Below are 23,992 nucleotides of genomic sequence, written 5' to 3' on the forward strand. Positions count from 1 at the left end.
GAGGCTTTGGAGAAACTACAGAAAAGGAGGCCATTCGGCCCACAGGGTCTGCACTGACCCACCTAAGCCCTCAGTTCCACCCTATCCCCGTAACCCAATAACCCCACCCAACCCTTTTGGTCACTAAGGGCAATTTGTCATGGCCAATCCACCTAACCTGCACGTCTTTGGACCATCTTTACCAGGATGTTGCCTGGTATGGAGGGTATTAGCTACGAGGAGAGATTGAATAAACTGGGATTGTTCTCCCCAGAGAGATGGAGGCTGAGGGGCGACCTGATAGAAGTCCTGAGGGGTATAGATAGGGTGAACAGTTGGAGGCTTTTTCCTAGGGCAGAAATGACAATTAAAAGGGGGCACAAGTTCGAGGTGAGGAGGGAAAGGTTCAATGGAGATGTGCAGGGGATGTTTTTTACACAGAGAGTGGTGGTGGCCTGGAATACACTGCCAGGTGATTGAGGCAGATACGTTAGCGATCTTTAAGACCTATCTGGATAAACACATGAACAGACAGGGTGTAGAAGGAGGCAGGCAATTGGTCGAGATAGGACACACAATCGGTGCAGGCTTGGATGGCCGAATGTCATGTCCTTGTGCTGGACTGTCCTTTGTTTCGACACGGTTATCCCATCGATCATCTCACCAATAATACATCAATGGCCAATTATCTTTTTAAAAAATCTTTATTGTCACAAGTAGGCTTACATTAACACTGCAATGAAGTTACTGTGAAAAGCCCCTAGTCGGCACACTTCGGCACCTCAGGAACACTGAGGGAGAATTCAGATTTACCAATTTACCTAACAGCACATCTTTTGGGACTTGTGGGAGGAAACTGGAGCACCCGGAGGAAACCAATGCAGACACGGGGAGAACATGCAGACTCCACACAGACAGCGACCCAAGCCGGGATTCAAACCTGCTAACCACAGGAATCGAACCTGCTAATCACTGTGCTACCGTGCCGCCCTCTGCTACCGTGCCACTCTCACCCTGTATCACCCCATCAGTCTACTCTCAATCATCAGAAGAGTGATGGAAGAAGTCTTCAACACTGCCATCAAGCGGCACGTATTCAGCAATAACCTGCTCACAGTCACCCAGTTCGGGTTCCGCCAGGGTCACTCAGCTCCTGACCTCATTACAGCCTTGGTTCAAACATGGTCAATACAACTGAATACCAGAGATGAGGTGACAGTGGCTGCCCTTGACATCAAGGCAGCATTTGACTGAGTATGGCATCAAGGAGCCCTAGCTAAGTTGAAGTCAATGGGAATTAGGGGGGAAATTCTCTGCTGTTTGGAGTCAGACTTGGCATAAAGGAAAATGGTTGTGGTGGTTGGAGATCAATCATACCAACTCCAGGACATCACTGCGGGAGTTCTTCAGGGTAGTTACCCAGGCCGAACCATCTTCAGCTGCTTCATAAATGACCTCACTTCCATCATAAGGTCAGAAGTGGGGATGTTTGTTGATGATGGCACAATATACAGCACCATTTGAGGCCAAAACATAGTGTAATTTAAACAAGGAATTAGATACAGCTCTTGAGGCTAAAAGGATAAAGGGATAAGGGGCGAAGGCGAGATCAGAGTATTTTACTTGATGATCGGCCATGATCATAATGAATGACGGAACAGGCTCAAAGGACCGAATGGCCTCCTCCTGCTTCTATTTCCTATGTTCCTATTCACAATTCCTCAGATACTGAAGCAGTTCATGTTCCAATGCAGCATGACCTGGACAATATCCAGTTTTAGGCTGACAAATGGCAAGTTACATTCGCACCGCACAAGAGAAGTGTGGCACGGTAGCAAAGTGGTTAGCGCTGCTGTCTCACGGTGCCAGGGGCCCGGGTTCAATTCTATCTTTGGGCGACTGTCTGTATAGTTTGCTCGTTCCCCCCGTGTCTGCGTGGGTTTCCTCCAGGTGCTGCACTTTCCTCCCACAGTCTAAAGATGTGCGGGTTAGGTGGATTGGCCATGGTAAATTGTCCCTTAGTGTCCAGGGATGTTCAAGTTAGGTTACAAGAGACTGGGCCTAGGTAGGGTACTCTTTCAGAGGGTTGGCGCAGACTCAAAGGGCCGAATGGCTTCCTTCTACACTGTAGAAATTCTAATCCTAATTCTAAAAACAAATTCTAACCATCGCGCCTTGACATTCAATGGCATTACCATTGCTGCATCTCCCATAATCAACATCCTGGGAGTTACCATTGATCAGAAACTGAACTGGACTAGCCATAATAATACTGTGGCTAACAGGGCAGATCAAAGGCTAGGAATCCTACAGCAAGTAACTCACCTCCCGACCCCCCCCCCCAAAGTCTGTTCACCATCTACAAGGCACAAGTTGAAATGAATGGAATACTCCCCACTTACCTGGATGAGTGCAGCTCCAACAACACTCAAGAAGCTCGACACCATCCAGGACAAAGCAGCCCATTTGGTTTCTCCCCCTTCCACAAACATTCAATCCCTCCACCACCGACGAACAGTAGCTGCCATGTGTACCATCTACAAGATGCTCTGCAGGAACTCATCAAGGTTCCTGAGACAGCACCTTCCAAACCCAGTGCCACTACCATCTAAACAGACGAGAGCAGCAGATACCTGGGAACCCACCTGGAGGTTCCCCTCCAAGACACTCACAACCACGACTTGGTAAAATATGACTCCTTTCCTTCACTGTCGCCAGTGCAAAATCCTGGAACTCCCTCCCTAACACCACAGGGGGTGTACCTACACCTCCGGGACTGCACTGGTTCAAGCAGGCAGCTCACCACCACCTTCTGAAAGGCAATAAATGCTGGCCTAACAGTGAAGCCCACATCCCATAACTGAATGTAAATTGAAAATCTTGAACTCAAAAGAGGAAAAAGCTAACTTAAGCAAACATATTCATGAATTGCAATTGTTTGTTAATTATAATTCGTCTGGCTAAATACCATATGGTAAATCTACACCATTTTAAAAAGCATCTTTGGATGTCATTTCTTATCAGTGGGCAGCACACTGGTCTGTGAATCATAAGGTTGCAGGTTCCCGTACCAGCCTCCCCGAACAGGCGCCGGAATGTGGCGACTAGGGGCTTTTCACAGTAACTTCATTAAAGCCTACTTGTGACAATAAGCAATTTTCATTTAATTTCATTTCCTGTCACATTGCAGGACTTGAACACAAAAATGATGGCTTGACGCTCCAGTGCAAATGCTGAGGAAGGGCTACATTGCCAAAGGTGACATTTTCAGATGAGAAATTAAAGAAAGGCCCTGTCTGTCCTCTCAGGTGGACAGACAAACATTGCAAGTTAGGAACAGGAGTGGGTCATTTGGCCCCTCGAGCCTGCCTAGCCATTTGGTAAAATCATAGCTGATCTAATTATTACCATACTCAACTTTCCTGTCTTACATCTTTGACTCCTTTGTTAACCAAGAATCTAGCTAACTCAGCCTAAAAGAAAAAATTCAGTGACCCAGCTTCCATGGCTCTCTGCGGAAGAGGATTCCACAGATTAACGATCCTCTGGGAGCAAAAGTTTCATCTCCATCTTAAGTGGGAGATCTTTTAGGAATGAAGAGCAGGAGTTGGCCATTTCACCGCTCGGGCAAGCTCCACTCTTCAACTAGATTGTGGCGGATCTTCCACGTCAATGCCATTTTCCCACACTATCCCTTGATACCTTTAATATCTGGAAATTTATCGATCGCTGAATTGAACATACTCAATGACTGAGCCTCCACAACACCCTGCCCCCAGGGTTAGAGGTCTTGAAAGATTTGCCAGCCTCTGAGTGAAGAATTTCCTCTTCACCTCAGTCCTAAATGGCCTGCCTCTTAATCTGTGACTGTGCCCCCTGATTTGAGACCCCTCCCAGCCAGAGGAAGCACCCTTCCTGTGTCTACCCTGTCGAGTCCTGCAATAATTTTCTATTTTTTTTATTAATTCATGGAATGTGGGCACTGCTGGCTAGGCCAGTATTATTGTCCATCCCTGAGAAGGTGTTGGTGAGCCTTCTGGAATGGCTGCAGTCCCTGTGGTGTAGGTACATCCACAGTGCTGATAGGTTGGAAATTCCAGGATTTTGACCCAGCAACAGTGAAGGAAGAGCAATATATTTCCGCATCGGGATGGTGCGTGGCTTGGTGGTGGTGTTCCCATGGAGGCAATTTTGAGTGAGAATGGCGAAGCGGGTGCAAAATCTCATGAAAATCGGGAAACCAAGATTGCAGACCCCATTTTCCACGCCCCTTGCCAATGACATAATGAGGTTTCTGCCCAGAAAGGGCAAGAACCATATTGTAATACATTTAAATATATTTTTAAATTATTAATGAGCCCATGACACATGATCCCCCCTCACTTAATATTCATACCATTTACTGCAGGTATGTGAAGGCGCAAATCAATCAAGGCTATTTCCCTGGGGATATAAAGGTAAGTATGGCCTTAGACAGTGCCCCCTGGCACAGGTTGGCACTTCCCCATGACACTGCCAACCACAGCCTGTGCCAACCTGTGCCGGGGCAGTGCCAGGAATGGATCCTCTGGGGAGGCAAATTTAGGGGGTGGGAGTTCCTATAATGTGTGGTGGAGGTGGGGGAGGGTACCAAGTCCCTTGAAGGTGGAGATTAGGCAGTGATGAGGGAGCAGCCATTGATGGAGGGGTGGGGGAGAAAATTCCGCTCCATGTGCGTGCTGACCTTGTCCTTCTGGTAGCAGGTGTGGGTTTGCAAAGATGATTTCCTTTTTCTCTTGCTTTATTCTTTCATGGGATGTGGGCATCGCAGGCAAGGCCAGCCTTTGTTGTCCATCCCTAATTGCCCTCGAACTGTGTGGCATTTTAAGAGTCAACCATATTGCTGTGGATCTGAAGTCACATGTCGGCCAGACCAGGTGAGGACGGCAGATTTCCTTCCCTAATGGACATTAGCGAACCAGATGGGTTTTTCCAACAGTTGACAATGGTTTCATGATCATCGTTAGAATTTTAATTCCAGGGTTTTTATTGAATTGAAGTTTCACCATCTGCCATGGCTGGATTTGAACCCGGTTCTGCAGCTGTCAAGATTAGTAGTCCAGTGTCAATACCACTACGCCACCGCCTCTCTTGTGCTATCTCGAAGTCTGGAGGAGTTTCTGCAGCGCATCTTGTAGGTAATAGACACTTCTGCCACTCTGCGTCGGTGGTGGAAGGAGTGAAGTTTTTGGGGGGCATGCCAATCAAGTGGCTTTTTTGTCCTGGGTGGTGTCATGTTTCCTGAGTTCTGTTGGAGTTGCACTCATTCAGGCAAGTGTAGAGCATTCCATTACGTTTCTGACTTGTGCTTTGTAAATGGCAGACAGGCTTTGGGGAGTCAGGAGGTGAGTTACTTGCCAGAGGATTCCCATCTTCTGACCTGCTCTGGTAGACCCAGTATTTATAGGGCTAGTCCAGTTCAATTTCTGGTTAATTGTAACCCCAGGATGTTTATATTGGGCGTTCAGCTATGGTAATGCCATTGAATGTCAAGTTTCTCTCTTGTTGGAGATGATCATTCTCTGGCACATTGCGTGGTGTGAATGTTACTTGCCACTTGTCAGTCCAAGCCTGGATATTGTTCAGTACTTGCTCATTTGGACATTTTTTCATAGAATTTACAGTGCAGAAGGAGGCCATTCGGCCCATCGAGTCTGCACTGGCTCTTGGAAAGAGCACCCTACCCAAGCCCATACCTCCACCCTATCCCCATAACCCAGTAACCCCACCTAACACTAAGGGCAATTTGGACCCTAAGGGCAATTTATCTTGGCCAATCCACCCAACCTGCACATCTTTGGACTGTGGGAGGAAACCGGAGAACCCGGGGGAAACCCACGCACACATGGGGAGAACGTGCAGACTCCACACAGACAGTGACCCAAGCCGGGATTCGAACCTGGGACCCTGGAGCTGTGAAGCATTTGTGCTATCCACAATGCTACCGTGCTGCTTGGACAGCTTCAGTACCTAAGGCATCATAAATGGTGCTAAAACTCGTGCAATTATCAGTGAATATCCTCACTTCTGACTGTATGATGGAAGGAAGGTCATTGATGAAACATCTGAAGATGGTTGGAACTCCTGCAGTAATGTTCTGGAACTGAGGTGATTGGTCTCCAACAACCACAACCATCTTCCTTTGTGCTTGGTATGATTGCAACCAGAGGCGTGTTTTCCCACTAATTCTCGTTGATTCAAGTTTTGCTAGGATGCTCTGGGATGGAGATGATTGACCTCCAACAACCACAATCATCTTCCTATGTGCTGTATGTACCAGCTCAGGCACCTTGATGCCACACTTGGCCAAATGCTTGATGTCACCTCACCCCTTGAGTTCAGCTCTTTTCTCCAAGTTATTTTCTTCCATGTTTGGATCAAGATTGTAATGAGGTCAGGAGCTGAGTGGCCCTGGTGTAAATGGTTATTTCTGCTTGATAACACTGTCAATTACAACTTTCATAATTTTGATGGTAATCGAGAATAGGCTGATGGGACGGTAATTATGATGTGGAGATGCCGGCGCTGGATTGGGGTGAGCACAGTAAGAAGTCTTACAACGCCAGGTTAAAGTCCAACATGTTTGTTTCAAACACTAGCTTTCGGAGCACTGCTCCTTCCTCAGGTGAATGAAGAGGTATGTTCCAGAAACATCTATATAGTCAAATTCAAAGATGCCAGACAATGCTTAGAATGCGAGCATTAGCAGGTGATTAAGTCATTACAGATCCAGAGATAGGGGTAACCCCAGGTTAAAGAGGTGTGTATTGTGTCAAGCCAGGACAGTCGGTAGGATTTCGCAAGCCCAGGCCAGATGGTAGTATGTAATGCACATGAATCCCAGGTCCCGGTTGAGGCCGCATTCATGTGTGCAGAACTTGGCTATAAGGGAGGTGGTGTTGCTCTGTTATGTAAGGATGACATCTGGGCAATAGTAAGGGATGACATCGGTGCTATGGAGGATAATGTTGAATCCATTTGGGTGGAAATCAGGAATAGTAAAGCAAAAAAGTCACTGATAGGAGTAGTCTATCGGCCACCAAATAGTAACGTTATGGTGGGGCAGGCAATAAACAAAGAAATAACTGTGCATGTAGAAATGGTACAGCAGTTATCATGGGGGATTTTAATCTACATGTCGATTGGTTTAACCAGGTCGGTCAAGGCAACCTTGAGGAGGAGTTCATAGAATGTATCCGCAATAGTTTCCTAGAACAGTATGTAATGGAACCTATGAGGGAACAAGCGGTCATAGATCTTGTCCTGTGTAATGAGACAGGATTGATTCATGATCTCATAGTTAGGGATCCTCTCGGAAGGAGCGATCACAATATGGTGGATTTTAAAATACAGATGGAGGGTGAGAAAGTAAAATCAAATACTAGTGTTTTGTGTTTAAACAAAGGAGATTACAATGGGATGAGAGAAGAACTAGCTAAGGTAGACTGGGAGCAAAGACTTTATGGTGGAATAGTTGAGGAACAGTGGGGAACCTTCCAAGCGATTTTTCACAGTGCTCAGCAAAGGTTTATACCAACAAAAAGGAAGGACGGAAGAAAGAGGGAAAATCGACCGTGGATATCTAAGGAAATAAGGGAGAGTATCAAATTGAAGGAAAAAGCATATAAAGTGGCAAAGATTGGTGGGAGACTAGAGGACTGGGAAATCTTTAGGGGGCAACAGAAAGCTACTAAAAAAGCTATAAAGAAGAGTAAGATACAGTATGAGAGTAAACTTGCTCAGAATATAAAAACAGACAGTAAAAGTTTCTACAAATATATAAAACAAAAAAGAGTGGCTAAGGTAAATATTGGTCCTTAGAGGATGAGAAGGGAGTTTAAATAATGGGAAATGAGGAAATGGCTGAGGAACTGAACAGGTTTTTTGGGTCGGTCTTCACAGTGGAAGACACAAATAACATGCCAGCAACTGATAGAAATTAGGCTATGACAGGTGAGGGCCTTGAGAGGATTGTTATCACTAAGGAGGTAGTGATGGGCAAGCTAATGGGGCTAAAGGTAGACAAGTCTCCAGGCCCTGATGGAATGCATCCTAGAGTGCTAAAAGAGATGGCTAGGGAAATTGCAGATGCACTAATGATGATTTACCAAAATTAACTAGACTCTGGGGTGGTCCCGGTGGATTGGAAATTAGCAAACGTGACACCACTGTTTAAAAAAGGAGGTAGGCAGAGAGCAGGGAATTATAGGCCAGTGAGCTTAACTTCGGTAGTAGGGAAGATGCTGGAATCTATCATCAAGGAAGAAATAGCGAGGCATCTGGATAGAAATTGTCCCATTGGGCAGACGCAGCATGGGTTCATAAAGGGCAGGTCGTGCCTAACTAATTTAGTGAAATTTTCTGAGGACATTACCAGTGCAGTAGATAATGGGGAGCCAATGGATGTGGTATATCTGGATTTCCAGAAAGCCTTTGACAAGGTGGCACACAAAAGGTTGCTGCATAAGATAAAGATGCATGGCATTAAGGGTAAAGTAGTTAGCATGGATAAAGGATTGGTTAATTAATAGAAAGCAAAGAGTGGGGATTAATGGGTGTTTCTCTGGTTGGCAATCAGTGGCTAGTGGTGTCCCTCAGGGATCCGTGTTGGGCCCACAATTGTTCACAATTTACATAGATGATTTGGAGTTGGGGACCAAGGGCAATGTGTCCAAGTTTGCAGATGACACTAAGATGAGTGGTAAAGCAAAAAGTGCAGAGGATACTGGAAGTCTGCAGAGGGATTTGGATAGGTTAAGTGAACGGGCTAGGGTCTGGCAGATGGAATACAATGTTGACAAATGTGAGGTTATCCATTTTGGTAGGAATAACAGCAAACGGGATTATTATTTAAACGATGAAATATTAAAGCATGCCACTGTGCAGAGACCTGGGTGTGCTAGTGCATGAGTCACAGAAAGTTGGTTTACAGGTGCAACAGGTGATTAAGAAGGCAAATGGAATTTTGTCCTTCATTGCTAGAGGGATGGAGTTTAAGACTAGGGAGGTTATGTTGCAATTGTATAAGGTGTTAGTGAGGCCACACCTGGAGTATTGTGTTCAGGTTTGGTCTCCTTACTTGAGAAAGGACATACTGGCACTGGAGGGTGTGCAGAGGAGATTCACTAGGTTAATCCCAGAACTGAAGGGTTTGGATTATGAAGAGAGGTTGAGTAGACTGGGACTGTACTCGTTGGAATTTAGAAGGATGAGGGGGGATCTTATAGAAACATTTAAAATTATGAAGAGAATAGATAGGATAGATGCGGGCAGGTTGTTTCCACTGGTGGGTGAAAGCAGAACTAGGGGGCATAGCCTCAAAATAAGTGGAAGTAGATTGAGGACTGAGTTTAGGAGGAACTTCTTCACCCAAAGTGTTGTGAATCTATGGAATTCCTTGCCCAGTGAAGCAGTTGAGGTTCCTTCATTAAATGTTTTTAAGGTAAAGATAGATAGTTTTTTGAAGAATAAAGGGATTAAGGGTTATGGTGTTCGGGCCGGAAAGTGGAGCTGAGTCCACAAAAGATCAGCCATGATCTCATTGAATGGCGGAGCAGGCACGAGGGGCCAGATGGCCTACTCCTGCTCCTAGTTCTTATGTTCTTATAAGTTTCTGCTCGGCGATTCTGTGTTGTCACGCATCCTGAAAGCCGCCTTGGAGAACGCTTACCCGAGATCAGAGGCTGAATGCCCTTGACTACTGAAGTGTTCCCCGACTGGAAGGGAACATTCCTGCCTGGTGATTGTCGTGTGATGTTCGTTCATTGCCTAATTGGATTTGTCCTTGCATTTTGTTGCAGGACGTATCTGGGCAATTTTCCACATTGACGGGTAGATGCCACTGTTGTAGCTTTACTGGAACAGCTTGGCTAGGGGTGCAGTTAGTTCTGTAGCACGAGTCCTCAGTACTTTTGCCAAAATCCTGTCAGGGTCCATTGTCTTGACAGTATCCAATGCCTTCAGCCATTTCTTAATAAAACGTGGAGTGAATTGAATTTACTGAAGACTGACATTCATAACTTCAGTAATGTTGAAGCTTCTAGAAACAATAATTCAGGACAAAATTAATAGTCACTTGGGAAAATGAGGGTTAATTCAAGGAAAGCAGCATGGATTTGTTAAGAGCAAATCATATTTAACAAATTTGCTGAAGTTACGTTAACAGGTAAAAAGAGGGTTGATGTGGACAATGTTGTTGATGAGGTCGACATGGCCTTCCAAAAATCAACAGTCTTGTGAGCAAAGTTATAGCTTGTGGAATAAAAGGGACAGTAGCAACATGGACACAAAATTGCATGACTGGTGGGAAGAAAATAGTGGCTAATGGATGGTTTTTTGACTGAAGGAAAGTTTGGAGTGGAGTTGCCCAGGGGTCAGTGTTGGAACCTTTCCTTTTCCTGATATATATTAATAACCTGGATCCTGGGTTACAGGACACAATTTCAAAATTTGTGGATGATATGAAATTTAGGAAATGAAATGAAATGAAAATCACTTATTGTCACAAGTAGGCTTCAAATGAAGTTACTGTGAAAAGCCCCTAGTCGCCACATTCCGTCGCCTGTTCGGGGAGGCTGGTACGAGCATTGTCAACTGTGAGAAGGATATAGTGGAACTTCAAATGGCCATACACAGGTTTTGTGGTGGAATGAGCTGACAAGTGGCAGATGTAGTTCACTGCAGAGAAGTGTGAAGTGATTCATTATGGTAGAAAGAACATGGAAAGAAAATATAAAATAAAGGGTACAATTCTAAGGGGAGGTTGCAGCTTTAGAGGGACTTGGATACGTTGTGCGATGTTGGTTACAGATCGATATGTCTTAAAAAATTCTCTGTAGTCTTCCATTGGTTCACTGTAAGTCATTATTAACTGCTTTAGCTATTGACACATATACAGTAAAGGTAGAAGCTAGAAGCTATCTTCAAGCTTAATTGGAAAATGAAAGAATTGGGCACTTTAAATTGATTTAAAAAAAAACATTCCTTTGTTGTCACTGGGTCAAAATCATGAAGCTCCCTTTCTAACTGCACTATGGATGTACCAACACCACATGGACTGCGGCGGTCCAGGAAATTAGGGATGGGCAATAAATACATGCCTAGTAGTAAGGCACCCCACATCATGAACAAATAATGTGAAAAATGTGAGGGAAAGGATTGAAACTTGGGTGTTATTTCCTTTTGTTTATTTTTTTCTGGGCATCACTGGCAAAACCAGCACTTGTTGTCCACCACCAATTGCACTTGTATTGACGGCAGTTGAGAATTAACCATATTGTGGTGAGTCTGGAGTCATATTTGGCTTGACCAGTTATTGATGGCACATTTCCCTCATTAAAGGACATTCATGAACCAGATGGGTTATTACAACAATCGGCATTAGTTTCCTGGTTACCATTACAGAGACAAGCTTCACATTCCAGATTTATTCATTAAATTAAAATTCCACCCAACTGCTGTGGTGGATTTGAACCCATATCCCCAGAGCATTATTCTGGTCCTCTGGATTATTTGTCCAGTAATACTATGCCATCATCACCTCCTAAAGCTCCCCATGCCAGTTTCCTCTCAGTCTCTTAATTTTCTGGAGCAGGGCTTTTGCATTTTGGGCCCAGGAAAAATATGGGTCCTACCCTGCACTATGTTAGGATGTATTTGCTTGATTAGCCAATTAGTGGCCAGAAGCAATGCTCACCCTTCAATTAAGGATCACAGACAGAAACTACTGGTCCAATAGGAGGCCCCAGAGAATGGAAGGGGCTTGAGTCTGCTGTTGCATCTTGAGTTGCTCTCTCAGCAACTGAAAAATCTGAAAGAGGAAGAGGCAAAACTGTGAGGCCAGGCGGGGGAGTCCTCCATGTCTGTCTGGAGAGATGCCAGCCCCCCACCGATGTCTGTTGCTAGGTGGCCACCTCAGCACAGTTGCCATGATGCTGTCGCTACAGGGTCATTGGACTGCAGTAGGTCAACTGTAAAATTCCAGTTGCCATATGACAATTAACCTTAAATATACTTCAATTGACTATGAACCACTTGTTGCCCTTCCACCCGTTACCCTGGCTCCCAGAAAATGTCTAGCAGCAGGATAGTGCTGGAAAAACTGGCTGGTGGTGTACAAATTACTTACCTACCAGCTTTCTTTCTCGCCCTCATATAGGGACGATATTAGATATAAAACTAGACCAGGATTGGTCTAATTGGGAATTTGATATTTGAATAAATTAGTTGTATTGTCTTAATTTGGTGACAATTCTGATATTTGTTTACTGAATTGCATGATGATTAATTAAGATATCTGGGGGGGGCGCTTCTTCGAGCACCGCGCCGGGTCGGAGAATCGCCGCAACCGCGCCACGACGCACGATTCTCCGAGGTGTGGTGTGGCCGGCAATTCTCCACCCAGATTGGCCGAGCGGCCACGCCGATACGACAGAGTCCCGCCGGCGCCGTTCACCCCTGGTCGCTGCCGGCGGGAACTCTGCGCGAACGGACAGCGGAGGTGGGGGGTGTGGCTTGTGGGGGTGGGGGCTCCCTCACCGGGGGGGTGCCTCCAATGGACGCCATGTTGAGTCGGGATCAGCGCGCTAAAGAAGTCCCCTGCGCATGCGCGGGTTGGCGCGGCGCCAAATGAGCGCCGCGAAAGGAGACTGGAGCAGCGTGAACCGCTCTAGTGCCATAATCGGTCGTATCCAGGCCCGGTTCGCGCCATCGTGAAACACGATAGCGTTCACGACGGCGCGAACACTTGGGCTCCATATTGGAGAATCACCCCCATTATGTTTTGGCCTGGGAGCCTTATATTACCAAAGGGGCAGCACGGTAGCACAGTGGTTAGCACAGTTGCTTCACAGCTCCAGGGTCCCAGGTTCGATCTCTGGCTTGGGTCACTGTCTGTATGGAGTCAGCACATTCTCCCCATGTCGGCGGAGGTTTCCTCCGGGTGCTCCGGTTTCCTCCCACAGTCCAATGATGTGCAGGTTAGGTGGATTGGCCATGATAAATTGCCCTTGGAGGTTAGGTGGGATTATGGGGATAGGTTGGAAGCGTGGGCTTAAGTGGGGTGCTCTTTCCAAGGGCCACTGCAGGCTCGATGGGCCGAATGGCCTCCTTCTGCACTGTAAATTCAACGAAAAGGGGGTTGAACTCATAAATGATTTTCAAACAGTTTATTAAAAACAAATAGGTTAAATATGATGTAACGCCTAAGTGGTTAGGGGAGAACAACATCTTGGGGTTACCATTGACCAGAAACTTGAACTGAACTAGCCATACAAATACTGTGGCTGCAGGAACAGGTCAGAGGCTAGGAATCCTGTGGTGGGTAACTCTCTCTCCCTTATCTTCCCAAAGTCTGTTCTCATTCTGTCCCTTCCAATAGGCGTTCTCTCCTTTCTCCCAAATTCGGATCTGTCACTTCTTCCCTCTCGATTGCTCGTCTCTCCCCCAAAAATAACAAGGAGTATAGAAAGCAAATTAAATACTTTAATTTTTACAGGTCAAAAGCTGAGGAACCAAGAGAACTTGTTCCTCATTTCAGACATCACGGAACTCCGGTTGTGATTTGGAACAAAGTGATTTGTAAGCTTGTGATTCCATTATTTCTTCTTTTTTTTTAATTCTCAAATGAAAATGCGGTTAAGAAATTGTGGAATTTTGTGGAGAGAGTTAATTAAGTGGAGTATCAATTGAATATATTTCAAATGGCTTTATATAAAAAGTAAGTAGAGAAGTATGATGATGTGAATAATTTTTGTTGTTGTTGCTGTGAAATAGTTTCTAAACCTAAGGCATACGTATTGCTGGGAATGGCAGAGGATGAAAAGCAGGACACCCGAAAAGTCCTTACCTTAAGCACAATGTACACAGGACCTGATGAGATCCCCAAGATAATTGACGAGGTATGTGTCGACCAATGATTTTTCTAATTGGATATGAATTTATAGAGGGCTTTCCTACTGAAATCAAGTTAGGCTTTTTTAAAAAATTAATTTGTGTGATAAGACCATCACTGGCAAAGCAGCATTTATTGCCCCCTTCCTAATTGCCTTTGAGAACATTTGAACATACAAATTAGGAGCAGGCGGCCACTCGACTCCTCAAGCCTGCTCCACAAAAAGAAAGTGGCGTGCCATCTTCTTGGACTGCAATGTCTCCGTATCAATTTAATAAAATTGAGTAGCTTGCCAGGCCATTTCAAGGGGGCAGTTAAGAGTCAGCCATATTGCTCTTTCTGAAGTCACGTAGGCGAGGCTAGGCCTCGACAGATCTGTTCGTTCATTGGCCGGAATTCTCTGGCCGTTCGCTGGCGGTGGGTTTCTCTGGCTTGCCAGCAGCGCAACCCCTGCCCGCCTGTGGGTTTCCCGGCAGCGTGGGGTGGCTTCAATGGGGAACCCCATTGAAATAGTAGTTACGTGGCTTAACTAGTAAGAGACCTGGGGCTGACTTTGCTGGCCCTTCCCGCTGGTGGGATCTTCCTGTTCCTGTCCCGCTGATGGCGACTCCCCATGGCGGATTCACCGGCAGCACGGACAGCGGACAATGTAAAAGGTCATAGTCACTGGGGGGACTGGAAGACCACCGGTCAATGGCATGCCTCCTCCACTGCCAGAAGACATGCTGTGGGATGGGGAGTGGGAGGTAGAAAATCCCCCCCCCCCCCCCCCCCGGACTAATGAATTGACACTTGAGTTCAAATCCCACCTTGGCAACTAGGGAACATAAATTAAGTTAAGTAACACCTCGAATTAAGGCTCATATTGTAATGAAATACTGGATGTTGTAAAAACCCATTGGCTCATTTCTGTCCTTTCAAGAAGGAAATCTGCCATCCTTGCCTTGTCTGACCAACTTATGACTCCAGAGCCACAGCATTGCGACTGACTCATGATTACCTTCTGAACTGGTCTAGGAAGCTGTTGAGATGTATTCCAGATGATGATGGTCAGCCATCACCTTCTCACGAGCAATAATGGGCAATAAATCCTCACGTCACCAGAGCCATCCTCATCTCTAACGATTTAAAGATTTTGGTGTGATTTAATGGAAACATTTATAAGTGTCATTTCGGGTGCAATTTTTGGGGTGTTTCTCGACGGTTGCGCTGGTGAGATTAGTGCCGGAAATGAGCCCCCATGAGCTTCTCACCATTGCTGGCTGTCTCGCCGTCTGATTCACCAGACTCATGCCTCAGCAGCTCACTGCTACAAGGGGAGCTGTTTTTAAGCGCTCTTTCACTACTCACTCCTAATCAACACACAAGCATGGCAGCACGCTGACCTGCTCCTCGCTTTTGTGATACCGACCGGCCAGGCTTCTGGGCGCTGTGGAACAAAGGTGGTGTCCAAGGCATGGCTCAGTCAATGACGACCATGGATGAGTGACCAGACAGCTTGCACCAGTCGATAAGGGATATAACCCAAATGTAGGTGAACATTGCCATGACACTTGGAAGCATGGACCAGTCGCTGAGGGACACGTTCCAGACGCAGGTGAACATTGCAGGAGCACTGCAGAGCATGGCCAGTCACGGAGGAGTATCACTGAGGGCGTTGACACCACGTGCAGACAACGGGGAGGTGCCAGGACTGGCAAAGCCAGATGACACAGGCCTACGGAAGAAGGAGGTGCTAGAGACCAACCCAGGGCCTGCCACCAAGGAGTCGACGGGGGTCTCCAGTTCTTCCGAATCCTCCACTCCTGACACCGGTGCATCACAAGGGCAGCAGGCAGAACAGAGTGGCATGGCAATGCCAGTAACACTGGTAAGTCATCCAGGGCTCTCCAGCTCTAGACCCTCTAGAGGATATCCGCCAAGGGCATTAAAGTCTGCCAAGGGCATCAAAAGCTACAAGGTGCAGAACACAGCAGGCAGCTGCCACCTCTGATGTGCATCCTGGGGACACACATATCAGACTGGGAATGGGGGTGTGGTCACTAATAATAATAATAATCTTTATTAGTATCACAAGTAGGCTTGCATTAACACTGCAATTAAGTTATCTGTAGCTAGGGGGAATGGCAATGTCGGATGTTCACTGTTAAAACATGTTACACCTGATGCATGTGAAACTTCTGTCATATTAATCTACAGCGGGGCTGCTTGCACCCCCATCCTCTGTTGCACTCCACTTCCCCCACCATATGGGCACAGTGGTCAAAGATCAAGGGCGCGATTCTCTGCTCCCCACGCTGGGTGGGAGAATCGCGGGAGGGCCCCCCGACTAATTTCACGACCCCCTGGTGCCCCCCGCGATTCTCCCACCCCCGCTCGGAAGAATCGCCGCTCGCCGTTTTTTACGGCGACCGGCGAGTCTCCGGCCCGGATGGGCCGAGCGGCCTGCGGGGCGGGTGAGGGGGAAGACGGCCACCGCGCATGCGCGGGTTCGAGCTGTCAGCCGTCGTGACGTCAGCCGCGCATGCGCGGGTTGGAGCCGGCCAACCTGCGCATGCGCGGCTGACGTCACATAGGCGCGTCACCCGGCGGCCGAGAGTTACGGAGCGCCGCTCCTAGCCCCGCCGGCAGGGGAGAATAGGGGGCGAGGAGCTGCCTCTGAGGCCGTCGTGAAACTCGGCCGAGTTCACCAAGGCCCTCCCGATTTTTCCCGGGAGCGGAGAATTCCGCCCCAAATGTCCCCGATGCAGATCCCGTTCAGGGTATGTGTGTGAATGTGCAGAAAGACAGGAGTCAGACTTTGGCATAAACTGAGGATCATCAGAGTTTACCTGACAACGAGAGATCATCACTCTGCTGCCTTGTATATTGACCCTCTGATAGTGCCGACACAGGACCATCACCCTGGGATGTTACACAGACCCTTGGAGGGTGGAACACGGTAGTCAGGGGAGGGGGAGAGGCAATGGGGGCGAAGGAGTGGAATGAGGGGAAGGAGTGGAATGAGGGGAGTGGAATGAGGGAAGTGAGGGATAAGGAGGTGAAGGGGAAAGGAGCAGAATGGTGGGGGGGGGGGTCGAGCTGACGGACAAAGCCTCACCCTATGAGAAGCGGGGGTCCTAAAGTGTTTGGTAAGCCACACTGTCATTGCCCCTGTTATGGGTATCGACAATATTTAAAGATGGCTTGAAAGCTCACAGACAAAAAGTCCCTCAACATCCCTTCGGGTCCAGGGGTGACGCCCAACCTGGAACAGTTCAGCGCCCCCCGCCCCCCTCCCCCCCGACCACACCCAACCCCCTAAGGAGTCCCCATCCCCCACCTATGGCGGCAGGGTCAAGGTTTACCCATTTGCATCCATTTAGCAAGTCCAGCATCTTACACTCAGGCCCTCCTTGCTTCTCCAGTCACCAAACTTGAGCCAGTCATGGTGGACCTCGCAGGGAGGAGGGAAGGGAGGTAAAGGAGGGAAATACAGGCCTGGGGGGCTGCTTTGTGGTGCGAGGAGGGAGATGGGAATTCGATATCGGGCCGCATGCTTTTTCCTGGAGTCATGCTTGCTTCAACTTTGTTTATCTCTAACATTTCTGATTAACAATAACAAAAGGATTATGGGGATAGTGTGGGTAAAACGATCAGCCATGAACATATTGAATGGTGGAGCAAGCTTGACGGGCTGAATGGCTTACTCCTGTTCCTAATATAAATGAGAATAGTCAACCACTGGAATTCACATTTTTTTAAAGCATTTTAATTCCAAATTTTCACTATATTTACAATTTACAGCAAATATAAAGCCCCCCCCCCCCCCCCCCCCCCCCCCGCAACTCATTAAGCCCCCCACCCCCCTGCAGAGAATGGTAACCTTCCGGGGGCTCCGGTTTCCTCCCACAAGTCCCGAAAGACGGGCTTGTTAGGTGAATTGGACATTCTGAATGATCCCTCTGTGTACCCGAACAGACACCGGAATGTAGCGCTGAGGGTATTTTCACAGTAACTTCATTGCAGTGTTAATGTAAATATAATAGCGATTATTATTATTAACCAACTCCCCAAATTGCAAAATGAACAAGCCCCAACTATTGTAAAACCCGTCTCTCGCTCCCCTCAGAGAAAATGTCACCTTTTGGGGGGGCGACGTTGGAGGGGGGTAGGGGTGGTGGGGAGGGGGGTAGGGGTGGTGGGGAGGGGGGTAGGGGCGTTGGAGGGAGGTAGGGGTGGTGAGGGGGTGGTTGGGGTAGGGGGCAGCGGCGTACAGAGGGGGGGGGGCGACGGTGCGATGGCCCCGGGCATCCGTCGCCCCCCCTCTCTGCACGCCGCTGCCCCCAAACCCCCCCCCCCGGATGCCGCAACCCACCCCCCGATGCCGCAACCCACCCCCCGATGCCGCAACCCACCCCCCCGATGCCGCAACCCACCCCCCCGATGCCGCAACCCCCCCCCCCGATGCCGCAACCCACCCCCCCGATGCCGCAACCCACCCCCGATGCCGCAACCCACCACCGATGCCGCAACCCACCCCCGATGCCGCAACCACCCCCCACCCCCCCCCCCCCCCCGACACTGAACGGCGTCAACCATCATCAATGGTTGACGCCGTTTTAAAGCAACTGTGATTTTCGCCGACGTGACCCGTGGCCACGTCGGCGGGACTTCGGCCCATCCGGGCCGGAGATTTGTGGCAACTAAAAAAAAAATGAAATCCCGCCGGCGCCAGCTGTTTTCAGAGGCTGCCGGCGGGATTTGCACAGCGCCGGTTTTTGGCCGGTCAGAGATTTAAAAACCCTGCGGGAGCGGGAATAACGCCGCAGCCGGCCGATTCTCCGACCCTGCGTGGGGTCGGAGAATTTCGCCCATGGCTTCGAGGGGACCGGGCTCCACGTCCACATGCAGAACCCCCGAAATGGTGCTGAATACCACCCTCCAAAACCTTTCCAGCTTCAGGAAAGACCAAAACATAGGTACATGGTTCTCAGGGCCCCTCCCATATCGTTCACAAACATCCTCCACTAACTTGAACAACCGGCTCATCCTAGACTTTTGAGGTGGCCCTGTACACTACCTTCAGCTTTATCAGCCATAGCCTCGCACATAAAGTCAAGGTGTTTACCCTCTACAGTACCTCACCCCACAATCCCTCCTCCAGCGCCGCCCCCAGCTCTTCCTCCCACTTCACCATAACCCTCTTCATGGGTGCCTCCTTTGGTCTCTCCAACTTCTCAAACACCTTGTTAATCTGTTCCAGAGCCACCACCAACTTTCCCCTCCTGTCCCGAACCCAAGCTATCTCCCTCGCCATAGCCTCCCTACAGAGACCTGTTTTCTCCCCGTACTCATAAACAGCCCCCCTCACTCCTCAACTGAATCACTGCTTTCCCTGTGGACAACAGGTCAAACCTCGCCTGCAACTCCTCTTTTTTTCCCCTAAAATTTAGAGTACCCAATTATTTTTTTGTAGTCTGTGCAAGCAGCTTCCTGTGGACCCCACCCTCCCCCATACAAACAAAGACACATCCAAAACCACAGGTCACCCCCCCTCCAAAAAGAGAAACGCCACAAACGGCAGGGAGGGAGAGGGGGGCAGTTGCCCCCTTACTTATTGCCCCTCAGCAAAAAATCATAACAACAAAATCACCCCACCCAAGAAGAAAAACATTCCATCTCTGGCCCCAATACGACCGACATCTTCCAAACTCTGTTGTTCCAGTTCCTCTGTCTCCCATCAACGTTCATTTCTCCCCCAGTTTATGGTCTCTAATGAAGTCATTGGCCTCCTCTGGGGTTTCAAAATCGTACTCCCGACCTTCAAACGTCACCCACAGATTTATCGGCTACAGTATCCTAAACTGGATCTGTCTTCGGTGTAGAACCGTTTTAGCCTTGTTGAACACGGTGTGCCTTTTCACCAGCTCCACTCCAATGTCCTGATAGATTCGTAACCTGTTCCCCTCCCATTCGCAGTTCCGCTTCTTCCTGGCCCACCGCGGGACCTTGCCCTTCTCCTCAAATGTATGGATTCTCACAATCACCGCCCGCAGCGGCTCCCCCGCTCTCGGCTTCTGCCTTCGGGACCTGTGTGCCGTATCCACCTCCAGGGCCTTGTCCAGCACCTCCTCCGCTACCAGCCCTGCCTGCAGCCTAGAGACATATCTCATGGCACTCGTGCCTTCCACACCCTCAGGCAGGCCAACGATACGCAGGTTCTGCCTTCTGGATCTGTTCTCCTCCTATACGTTTGCCCTTGGCAACTTGCAAAAGTCCCCCAGGAACCCCACCTCCACCTCCAATGCCAGCACCCCATCACTATGGTTGGACATCACCTTCTCCACCTCCTGGATCTATGACCCCTGTGCCTCCATCAAACCTTTCAAGGGTGGTACCACTTCCTTGATGGCCTTCGACCCATCTTCCTGCATCTCCTTTCGCTGCTGGTGGAACTCTTCTAATGAACGCTATCAGCTGCTCCATCTGGGGTTTTCCAACTTGCAACAACCCTTCCCCCTCCGCCATCATTCCAAGTGCTGCTGTGCCACAGTCTCCTCCAGTTCCTTGGCCAGGTCTTTCACCTTCTTCTGCCGGGTCTGGTAACCAGCATACATGCCACTCCTGGGGGTAACTTCTCCTCCACACCTTCAGCTACACTTTCCTGTGAAAAAAGAGCTCAAATCAAAGCCGTCGAGCCAGAGCTGCCCTGTATGCGACCACTCACTCCATGGCCGCCATCGGATGTCCCGATGCTCACCATCACTGAGACTAGCTTTCAATTCCAGGTTAATTAATTTTAACTTGTTCTAAATAACCATTTTATCTTGTGTATTTCAGGCTGTCGCATGGAGAGGAAAAGAATTTTGGGATGAAATGGAGCTCTTTAGCTTAATCTTGCCTCAGCGACCAATGGGTGTTTAAACGTACTACTACCTAAGTTCATGTACTTATAGAACTGTGACTGTGATAGAAAAGGGATAGAATTTTCAGATGCACAGAACTCTTACAATCTTTGTGTATTTAAAACCAAATGAGAACTTGAATACTGAGTACATGTGCTTCACATACTACAATAAAAACAGCAGCTAAATATATCTTTACAATCTCGTTGATTCATTTGCAGGATAGACAAACTGGTGCGAAAAGATCACAGGTGTTCATTGGAATGCAGTTGGTTGACTTTCACGGTGGTTTATGTATTCAATATTGAAAGTATTTATTAATCAATCTGATTTTTGAATAATTCAAAAGCTATGAAATCATGGGGCGGGATTCTCCGACACCCCCCGCCGGGTTGGAGAATCGCCGGGGGGCAGCATGAATCCCGCCCCCGCCGGCTGCCGAATCCTCCGGCGCCGGGGATTTGGCGCGGCCGGGAATCGCGCCAGTTGGGGGGCGTTGGCAATGCCCCCCCCGCCCCCGGCGATTCTCCGGTTCGCGATGGGCGGAGAGGCCGCCCGTTTTTGGCCGGTCCCGCCGGCGTAAAATACACCAGGTACTTACCGGCAGGACCTGGCTCCGCGGGCGCCCTCCGGGGTCCTCGGGGAGGTACGGGGGGATCTGGCCCCGGGGGGGGGGGGGGTGCCCCCATGATGGCCTGGCCTGCAATCGGGGCCCACCGATCCGTGGGCGGACCTGTGCTGTGGGGGCACTCTATTCCTGCGTGCTGACCGGTGTAACGTTCCGCGATGGCTGGCGCAGAGATGAACCCCCCCTGCGCATGCGCTGGGATGACGCTAGCACACGCTAGCCCTCCCTTCGGCGCCGGTTGGCATGGCACCAAACCCCTTCTGCGCCGGCCAGCGCATGCAAGCCACTCCTTGGCGCCGGAGTGGCCCACCCTGCCGGTTTGCAGAGAATCCCGCCCAAAGAAACAACGTAAATTTAAGAAACTTCATACAACAGCTGAGGGATATTCATGAATGATTTACAATATTCAGTATCATTTGTGGCTCCTCAGATACTGAAGCAGTCCATATCCATATGCAGTAATATCTGGACAACATTCAGGCTTTGGCTGTTAAGTGGCAAGTAACATTTACAATACATGGGCGAAATTCTCCGACCCCACGCAGGGTCGGAGAATCGGCCGGCAGCGGCGTTAATCCCGCTCCCGCAGGGTTTTTAATTCTCTGACCGGCCAAAAACCGGCGCTGTGCAAATCCCGCCGGCAGCCTCTGAAAACAGCTGGCGCCGGCGGGATTTCATTTTTTTTTTAGTTTCCACAAATCTCCGGCCCGGATGGGCCGAAGTCCCGCCGACGTGGCCACGGGTCACGTCGGCGAAAATCACAGTTGCTTTAAAACGGCGTCAACCATTGATGATGGTTGACGCCGTTCAGTGTCGGGGGGGGGGGGGGGGGGGGGGTGGGTTGCGGCATCGGGGGGGGCGTGGGTTGCGGCATCGGGGGGGGGGGTTGCGGCATCTGGGGGGGGTTGCGGCATCGGGGGGGGGGTTGCGGCATCGGGGGGATGCGGCATCGGGGGGGGTTACAGCATCGGGTGGGTTGCGGCATCGGGGGGGGGTTGGGGGCAGCGGCGTGCAGAGAGGGGGGACGACGGATGCCCGGGGCCAACGCACCATCGCCCCCCCCTCTGTACGCCGCTGCCCCCTACCCCAACCACCCCCCCTCACCACCCCTACCTCCCTCCAACGCCCCTACCCCCCTCCCCACCACCCCTACCCCCCTCCCCACCACCCCTAACCCCCTCCAACGCCGCCCCCCCATCTCTCGCAACGCCGCAACCCCCCCTCATCGCCGCAACCCCCCCCTCTCAACGCCGGGTCCCCCCCTCTCAACGCCGGGTCCCCCCCTCTCAACGCCGGGTCCCCCCCTCTCAAAGCCGGGTCCCCCCCCTCTCAACGCCGGTCCCCCCCCCTCAACGCCGGTACCCACACCCCGTCCCCCTCCCTCTGAAGGCCGGTACCCACACACCCCCCCTCTCTCCTCCTCCCCCCTTCCTTCCTCCTCCCCCCCTTCCTTCCTCCTCCCCCCCTTCCTTCCTCCTCCCCCCTTCCTTCCTCCTCCCCCCTTCCTTCCTCCTCCCCCCCTTCCTTCCTCCTCCCCCCCTTCCTTCCTCCTCCCCCCCTTCCTTCCTCCTCCCCCCTTCCTTCCTCCCCCCCTCCTTTCTCCTCCCCCCTTCCTTCCTCCCCCCCCCTCCTTCCTCATCTCCCTTCCTTCCTCCTCCCCCCTTCCTTCCTCCGTTAGGGGGGGGTGCGGCATTAGTGGGGGGGGTGCGACATTGGAGTTGGGTAGGGGTGGTGAAGGGGGTAGGGGTGGTGAGGGGAGGGGGTTGGGGTAGGGGCAGCGGCGTGCAGAGAGGGGGCGACGGTGCGTTGGCCCCGGGCATCCGTCGCCCCCCTCCTCTGCACGCCGTTGCCCCTACCCCAACCCCCCCCTCACCACCCCTACCCCCTTCACCACCCCTACCCCCCTCCAACGCCGCCCCCCCTCCAACGCCGCCCCCCCTCTCTCAACTCAACACCGCAAACCCCCCCTCAACTCAACGCCGCAAACCCCCCCTCAACTCAACGCCGCAAACCCCCCCTCAACTCAACGCCGCAAACCCCCCCCCTCAACTCAACGTCGCAAACCCCCCCCCTCAACTCAACGCCGCAAACCCCCCCCTCTCCTCTCAACTCAACGCCGCAAACCCCCAACGCCGGGTCTGTCTCTCTCCTCCTCTCCCCCCCCCCCCAAATGCCAGGTCTGTCTCTCCTCCTCCTCCCCCCCCCCCCAAATGCCGGGTCTGTCTCTCCTCCTCCCCCCCCCACAAAATGTCAGTCTGTCTCTCTCCTCCTCCTCCCCCCCCCCCCCAAATGCCGGGTCCGTCTCTCCTCCTCCCCCCCCCCCCCCAAAATGCCGGGCTGTCTCTCTCCTCCTCCTCCCCCCCCCCCAAATGCCGGGTCTGTCTCTCCTCCTCCCCCCCCCCCAAAATGCCGGTCTGTCTCTCTCCTCCTCCCCTCCCCCCCCTCCCAAACGCCGGGCTGTCTCTCTCCTCCTCCCCCCCCCCCCAAAATGCCGGTCTGTCTCTCTCCTCCTCCTCCTCCTCCCCCCCCCCCCCCCCCAAACGTCGGGCTGTCTCTCTCCTCCTCCTC

General features: G+C 50.3%; 1 protein-coding gene across 2 annotated transcripts in view; it reads left to right on the forward strand.

Annotated features, from left to right (window-relative positions):
* Positions 1–20,988, forward strand: part of LOC119970664 (ufm1-specific protease 2-like) — a 100,461-nt gene extending 79,473 nt beyond the window's left edge. For both annotated transcript variants that reach the window (XM_038805649.1, XM_038805648.1), the window contains exons 10-12: positions 13,514–13,596; positions 13,792–13,916; positions 20,732–20,988. In XM_038805649.1, the coding sequence (XP_038661577.1) occupies positions 13,514–13,596; positions 13,792–13,916; positions 20,732–20,815 (292 nt within the window). In that variant the 3' untranslated portion in view covers positions 20,816–20,988. The remainder of the gene's footprint in view (positions 1–13,513; positions 13,597–13,791; positions 13,917–20,731) is intronic.
* The last annotated feature ends 3,004 nt before the right edge of the window (positions 20,989–23,992 follow it).

The sequence above is a fragment of the Scyliorhinus canicula genome, chromosome 8 (genome assembly GCF_902713615.1).
Source record: "Scyliorhinus canicula chromosome 8, sScyCan1.1, whole genome shotgun sequence".
NCBI lineage: Eukaryota > Metazoa > Chordata > Chondrichthyes > Carcharhiniformes > Scyliorhinidae > Scyliorhinus > Scyliorhinus canicula.